We start from the raw sequence: 8,038 nt of genomic DNA on the forward strand, positions 1-8,038 counted from the left end.
CAATTACACTGTACTTAGATCTGTTGTTAAATGCATTTTTCACATTAGCTGAGGATTGTGTGTGTTGGGTCAAGCCAATTAGTATTGGCTACATGTGAAAACGGCCCATCAAATGTCAGCTAAACCCCACATCTCATTCAACCATGAAGATTTCAAAAAAATCAGAACCCAAATATTCTAGCATTCTTTGTTCAACATCAAAAAAGTTCCTAAAGTGAAAGGATGCTAGTTTAAGAAAAAAACACAAAACAGAGGCAAACACGTGTCCTAAAAGGCAGAATATTAGTGCCCCATCTGCACTGAACCTCAGAGTATCTGAGTAACTATGGTGCCGCAAAAAAGCAGCATTTGTAAATGTTTTTTGTAATCACTACCAAACCACAACTGTCTGTTGCCAAGTTCTGAGTTAAAATGCCAAAAATGCTCTCAGCAAAAAGGATTCTTCAGGGTCATGCATTTCAGCAAAAAGGGAAATTGCGGTATGTTGTGGACTCCGTTGTCGGAATTCAGAGGATTAGTCAACCTTCTTGCAAAACAGCTTTTCTGTCTCAGAGGATGAAAAGGATTCAATCCCCGTTGATTTTATACAGTCCCGACCTCTGGGTGGCTAGTGTGCTGAATTCTTTAAGCAGAATTCGGCTCATGGATAAAAATATGGGGGAGGTCCTCTACTTAAACACTAGTTCAAAATTTCCGAAACCATGGAAAAACTCTTCCACTAAGTGTTTTCACTTAAAAACTTATCTTTCAAGGTCCCAGCACTTGTTCATACTCATGACAATAATGTTTCTTCCACTGTTCTAATGTCGATTATTCTCTTACTTGATTCCTTCTTGCACGAGGATGGGGCACCTTATGGGCAGGGAAACTACTTACTCATCATCAGACCTTTCCCCCTGAGATCTAGCCACTGCCTGGGATAAGGTAGAGGCTCCCAAAGGGCTTCAATGAGTCCAGGCAGCGGAGCCACCTCTGCTCATAATAAGTTGCTCTGAGGAGCAGAGCTTTCCCCTTCCCTAGATGTGTTCAAAGCTACAGCCAGATCATCACCAAGGACATGCCGCGGAGAGGATTGAAATCTTAGGTGAATGGACCGGATTGCCTGGCAAAAACCCCTTGGGCCCCAAAACTCTGAAGTACACATTGACCCCTGTAGGTGGGCTTTTTTCCCCCTTTTCTTTTCTTCTCTTTTTTTTTTTCTCCCCCTACAGACAGCCAATTCAGAAATTCTAGGTTCGGGGCAGATTTTAAAATTGTATGCCACTGGGTTTCTGTCATTTGTTGTATCTGTGTCAGCTCCTGCGTAAGAACTAGCATCAACGGTCAATGACTGAATTGCTATAGTTAAAATAACATCAGGAAATAGACACAGAGGGGCACCTGGGTGGCTCAGTGGGTTAAAGTCTCTGCATTCGGCTCAGGTCATGATCCCAGGGTCCTGGGATAGAGCCTCACATCGGGCTCTCTGCTCAGCGGGGAGCCTGCTTCCTCCTCTCTGCCTGCCTCTCTGCCTACTTGTGATCTCTGTCTGTCAAATAAATGAATAAAATCTTTAAAAAAAAAGAAAGAAATAGACACAGAAAATAAGTGTGCGTTGTTAGACACAGATGACAAACACTAACAGGGAAAAATCAAGGGCAGTCAAAATGATTAAGGAAAGGGTCTTTAGGGGCACCTGGGTGGCTCAGATGATTAGGCGTCTGCCTTTGGCTCAGGTTATGGTCTCGGGGTCCTGGGATTGAGCCCTGTGTTGGGCTCCCTGCTCAGCAGGAAGTCTGCTTCTCCCTCTGCTTTCCTTCTCCCTCCACCCCCCCCCCCATCCCAGCTTGTGTGTGTACGCTTACTCTCTCTCTCAAATGAATAAATAAAATCTTTTTTTTTAAAGGGTCATTAATCAGATGTTGAAGAATGAATAAAATGTAAACGGTCAGAGAGAAAGAATCCCATGTTAAGAAAGACAAAAACAAGGAAGCGGTGAAGGGACAAAATAAACATGGTGTAGCACCGTTGACAAGACAGGAGTGTGCCTCCATGTTGGGGACAGTGGGGGATGTTAGTTGTCTAACTAAGTGGGGTCGACAACTGAGCGTATGGGGAGGAAAGCTTGAGGGGCTGGTAATAGACCACTGAAGGAAAGTCTTGAGCAGAAGAGCAAGATGATGAAAGAAGTGTTTAAAAATTCAAGTCTGGGGACGCCTGTGTGTCTCAGTGGGTTAAGCCACTGCTTTCGGCTCAGGTCATGATCCCAGGGTCCTGGGATCAAGTCCCACATCGGACTCCTGGCTCAGCAGGGAGCCTGCCTCTCTCTCCGCCTCTGCCTGCCTCTCTGCCTGCTTGTGTGCTTTCTCTCTCTCTCTTTCTGACAAATAAATAAATAAAATCTTTAAAAAAAAATTCAAGTCTGGGGGCGCCTGGGTGGATTGGTGGGTTAAAGCCTCTGCCTTCGGCTCAGGTCATGATCCCAGGGTTCTGGGATCAAGCCCCGTATCGGGCTCTCTGCTCAGCAGGGAGCCTGCTTCTCCCTCTCTCTCTGCCTGCCTCTCTGCCTACTTGTAATCTGTGTCTGTCAGATAAATAAATAAAATCTTAAAAAAAAATTCAAGTCTGGTTATGGAATGAGTAAGTCATGGGGATGAAAGGTACAGCATATATGAAAGGGAATATAATCAATAGTACTGTACTACAGTGTAATGGTACACATGGTAACTACACTTCTGGTGAGCCTAGAATAACATATAGACTTATCCAATCTCTATGTTGTATATCTGAAACGAATGTAACATTATGTGTCAACTATGCTCAAATTGAAAAAAAAAAAATCAACTCTGGGAGAACACTGCAGGATGGACATGAAGGGAGAGCCCAAAGTAAAGGGTAGCCATTGGAAAGATGGTCATAACCTGATGAGCCAAAGGGGTCCAGAGTCTATCCTGGGGATGGGGGAGTCCCTGGGAATGGAGAAGAGGAAAAGCCCAAACAAGGAATTAGAAGGATCTGTTGGCTGGGTGTAAAGGATTATGGTGCCAAGAACAGAGCCAAGGCAGTGAGGAAGAAAAGCTGGGTTGGAGGTCAAGGAGGTTTTTGGACATGCTGAATATGAAGCAAGAACAAAACATTAAAGGGTGAAATACCCAGGAGCAGATAACAGGATCTCAGAGAAAGAAATGGATCCAAACTAGAGACTTAAGAACTTTCTATAGATAAGGGAAATCTCAAGTCCTAGAATGAGTAAGAAAGGGGAAAAGTGCATAAGAACACAACAGTGATCAACAGCTGAACCTCAAGCCATTTCAAAACTGGAAGTTCACAAAAATATGGGCACAATGAAAGGAACAGTAAAGGGGCAATCAGTGTGGAATAAAAGTGTCACAGAATGAAAGGAATTTCAAGAAGAACTTGATGATAGGGCGCCTGGGTGGCTCAGTGGGTTAAGCCGCTGCCTTCGGCTCAGGTCATGATCTCAGAGTCCTGGGATCGAGTCCCACATCGGGCTCTCTGCTCGGCAGGGAGCCTGCTTCCCTCTCTCTCTCTCTGCCTGCCTCTCCATCTACTTGTGATTTCTCTCTGTCAAATAAGTAAATAAAATATTTAAAAAAAAAAAGAACTTGATGATAGATGACGGATGACAAGTAAGGGCCAAAGCATATACCATATACCATTATCTTACTTACAAATGAGCAGGGGGGTCTCCCTTCTCCACTACTGACACAGTATATACAATTATGTAATTGATGAGTGGACAGTAAAAGGGGGCTTGTGGCTATAAGACGTGCTCTATTTTATTTTTTTTTGAATATTTTGGAGAGAGCATGCAAGCGCATGCATGATTGGAAGAGGGGAAGACAGAGAGAAACTTCAAGCAGACTCCCCACTGAGTATGGAGTCCCACACAGAACCTGATCTCAGCACCCATAAGATCATGACCTGTGCCACCAAGAGTCGGATGCTTAACCCACTGGGCTACCCAAGCACCCCTGTTTTATGGTTTTGTTTGTTTGTTTGTTTGTTTGTTTTAATGATGAGAGAGCTATATTAAGATGCTTCCACTCTTAGGTGCCTGGGTGGCTCAGTCAATTAAACATCTGGTTTCAGCTCAGGTCACGATCCCACGATCCCAAGATCCCATGATCTTGGGATCGAGCGCCGCAACCCCTTCTTCTCCTTCTTCTGCTCCCCCCAACTTGTGCTCTTTGTCAAATAAATAAATAATCTTTAAAACTGATATTGAAAAAAAGATGCTGCCATTCTTTCTAGAGCCAAGATAGTTATCAAAAAGGAAAGATAATCCTGTTACTATGGATTGATTTTGAGGAATGTCATTTGGAATTGTTACTCTTCTGGGAGCTACATTGTTATATAAAAGTAATGACACTGAAGATGCTGAGAATTGGCCATATATTATAAGTGTGTGGGTAGCATATTAAGGTGTGCAATTTGTGATAGAAGTTTTAAGAAATATCCCAAAGCATTTAAAACTGATACAGGGATTAAGTCGCTCACAGGACTCTTCTAAGCACAGGCAAAAATGATGTGTTTCTGAGATGGGGTTCTCAAGAACCCCTTAAGCAATAACGCTTCTCACCTGCTTATGAAATGTGTGCAGGGTTCAGCCTGAGCCAGACTTGCATCTACTTTTAATTTTAGCTGTGAACCATCTTGGGAAAGCACCACAGCCAGAATCCAATGTTTCTGGTCAGTTTTGGTGTTAAAGCCACTCCAACTGAGTGATGAGAGATAATACTAGAGGAAGCTCCCTGGTTTTCCACTGTCACTAAGGGACTGGAAGCTGGTTGCTAGAATAGGTGTGTGAACTACTGTGCAATAAAGTCCCTCTGCTTTTCCCCACATGAAACAAATTAATAATGAATAATGATCAGAGACAGATCCAGGTTTTGAGGGGCCTGAAGCTTACATGATTTGGGTGCCCTCTTTAAGAAAAAAGAATTCAAGGTTACCAATACAAGACACAGTCTGAAGCTATTTATTCAGAATGAGGAGCAGAAGGCACCTGCAGTTTAAAGGCCATAAAGCAGGACGGTCACCGGCTCCACGATAAATCTACCTTGGCTCATGACCAATTATTAGGAATAAGATGTGGAGACACAACAGGTAATTGCGCAGAGGGAAAAGACAAGACAAAAACGCTCCTTAAGGAATACGGGAGCATAAAACAAGAAAAACAAAGATAAAATTCCAGAAAGAACCCCAAATTGTGAAGTGTGGATAATGGAGATGGGGGAAGAGAAAGAACTAATCACTTCATAGACCACACAATCAGAACATTTATTTCCCAGTGATCAACAATCACATTGCTTCTAGGAGGCATGCATGGGAGGACTAGGTTTTTGGGAAACACCAGTTCTCTTCACTGCACGCACTTGGCAAGTGTTTGTTCAATGGATGAATGGAAACAAGAGAAATTTACTTCTTTTTCTTACTCTCCACCATACCCTGCTTTCCTCTGATGTTCCAACATACATGCATGTTTTTGCGGGCACTGGCTAGAGTGTCAAAGCAACAGCTCCGGCCAACCTCTCCTCTAAAGATTCAGACTGTTGATCCTCAAGAGACCAAGTCAAACTATCTCCACTCAAAATTGATTTTTAAGCATGCTCAGAGTCTCCCCCTCCTCAGATGATGCATACAAATGGCTACTGTGGGCCATTCTACTTAATTCCCTTCCACCTTCTTTCTGGCTCTTTCTAAATCAGATCCTGCAGGTATATTTCAAAAATTAGTGGGAATCTGGGCAGATTCATGCGGAACTCTAGCTAGGGCTGAACTGAAACACAATGCCTGAATTTCCAATTTTAGCAATTATGACAGCTTAAGTGACAATTGAATATATCAGTCATAATGAGGTTTCCAGGAAGATACAGGCAAGCCTTATGCACTTGGGTCAGCTGCAAACCTAGGACAGGACCAGGGGAACCCAGGCTCACCAGCTCCACACAGGACAGGATTCGGTCACTGGGAGCTGTTATGAAAGGACACAACAGGGAATGACCAGCTACAGGCCTCTGCTTCACAAAGGGATTCCCTTTGGGTAACACATGCCCTACACCTTCCTGCAAGTTCTAAAAAAACAGCCGGAGTAGTTAAAACTAAGAGCCCACCCTCTCTCCTTTAAAACAAAACAAAAAAACAACGAACACTTTTTTTTTTTTTTTCAACGAACACGTTTTACTGAATGATTCTTCCTTCTTCACTTACCAAATTTTTTAAGGAAAAGATCTTGGAGAAGAGCAGAACCAGAATAACACTCTTACTACTTCAATACTACAAAAATCCCAACACTGATGTTCTGTTTAGGGCAAAGGACGTGAAATCAGTGAGGCAAAGCAGCCACCTCAGGGATTAGAAGTGAAGGTCTTAAATGGAAAAAAAAAATCACTCAGCCCTTTTCTGGCTAAGTGGTTCAACCGCTGGAAAGTAACTGAAAGTCTCCAGACCTCAGTTACTTGGTTTTGTAAAATGGGGGCGAGTACCCCTCTCACAGGATTGCTGAGGATTGAGGAAATGCTAGTCAAGTACCGAATATAACTGCACAGCGAGTGCTAATTAAATGCTAGTATTTAATAGTAGCAGTAAAATCATTGTTTTGCCTCCCCCAGTTCACACCACCAGGAAATCTGGCCCAACCCCCCCTCTCGCCTCGCAGGATCCGGGCCCGGGCACTGTTGCACTGTTGCACTGTTGCACTGTTGCACTCCAGCAAGCAAGAGAGACCCCCCCCGCCCACCCCATATGCTGCTGCGGTACTGGAAGCCCCCCACCCCGGGCCGGCCAGGGGCCCTCAGGTTGCCACTACGGTCCATACTGACCTGAGATGCCGCCTCCTATCACGACGACGTCGAACATGTGGCCCGCAATACTCGACTTCTCCTCACTCTCCATGCTCTGGCTGAGACTCTCCCGGGGCGTAGGTATAGGAGTGGAGCGGGCCAAGGGCGGGGCGGGCCCTTCTACCGACTCTCTGGGGGAGTCCGGGGGCGGAGCCGATTCTTCCACCGACACTCGGGCAGAGCCCGGCACTGAGGGCGGAGCAGCCCCTTGCACTGCTCCGTCAGGGGAGCCCGGGGGCGGAGCCGATCCTTCCGCGGATGTTCGGGGGGCACCTGGCACTGTGGGCAGGGTGGACCCTTGTGCCGACCCTCGGGAGGCGTTCCTGGGCGTAAGAAGTCCTCGTACCGAATCCCGGGGGGAGCCGGGCACGGAGGGCTGGGTGGACCCTTGTGCCGACCCTCCGGGGTTGTTTCTGGGTGAAAGAGGTCCTTGTACCGAATCCCGGGGAGAGCCGGGCACGGAGGGCTGGGTGGACCCTTGTGCCGACCCTCGGGAGGTGTTCCTGGGCGTAAGGGGTCCTTGTACTGAACCCCGGGGGGAGCCGGGCACGGAGGGCTGGGTGGACCCTTGTGCCGACCCTCGGGAGGTGTTCCTGGGCGTAAGAGGTCCTTGTACCGAATCCCGGGGGGAGCCGGGCACGGAGGGCTGGGTGGACCCTTGTGCCGACCCTCGGGAGGCGTTCCTGGGCGTAAGAGGTCCTTGTACCGAATCCCGGGGGGAGCCGGGCACTGAGGGCGGGGTGGACTCGGAGAGCTGGGCGGATCCTTGCTGCGGAGCCGGGAGGGAGCTGAGCTTGGAGGGCGGGGCGGACCCTTGCAGCGACACTCGAGAGGAGTCCAAGAGCGGGGCAGATCCCGGCAGTGAACTGCGGGGGGTACTGAGCACTGAGGGTGGGGGCGACCCTTGCACCGACACTCGGGAAGACTCCGAGAGCATAACAGATGCGTCTACTGACAGTCGGGAAGAGCCGGGTCCTGAGAACTGATAGGATCCTTGCAGTGACAGTAGCGGGGAGTTATTGGGTACGGGAGGCCCATGCACCGAACTCCAAGAGGAGCCGATCACTGAGGGCGGGGCAAGCCCGAGTGCTGACACCTCGGGAGTGTTATTGGGTGTAAGAGGTTCTGGAATTGGTAACCTGAGGAAGCCGGGCGAGAAGGGCAGGACAAACCCTTGCCCTGATTCTTGGGTA

The 8,038-nt window shown here is 47.2% G+C and overlaps 1 protein-coding gene across 1 annotated transcript in view; it reads right to left on the bottom strand.

Moving 5' to 3' along the window:
• Positions 1 to 8,038, bottom strand: part of LOC122896959 (amine oxidase [flavin-containing] A) — a 69,565-nt gene extending 61,527 nt beyond the window's left edge. Inside the window, exon 1 of the mRNA XM_044235067.1 lies at positions 6,825 to 8,038. Within this exon, the coding sequence (XP_044091002.1) occupies positions 6,825 to 7,782 (958 nt within the window). The 5' untranslated portion in view covers positions 7,783 to 8,038. The remainder of the gene's footprint in view (positions 1 to 6,824) is intronic.

The sequence above is a fragment of the Neovison vison genome, chromosome X, assembly GCF_020171115.1.
Source record: "Neovison vison isolate M4711 chromosome X, ASM_NN_V1, whole genome shotgun sequence".
NCBI classification, from domain to species: domain Eukaryota; kingdom Metazoa; phylum Chordata; class Mammalia; order Carnivora; family Mustelidae; genus Neogale; species Neogale vison.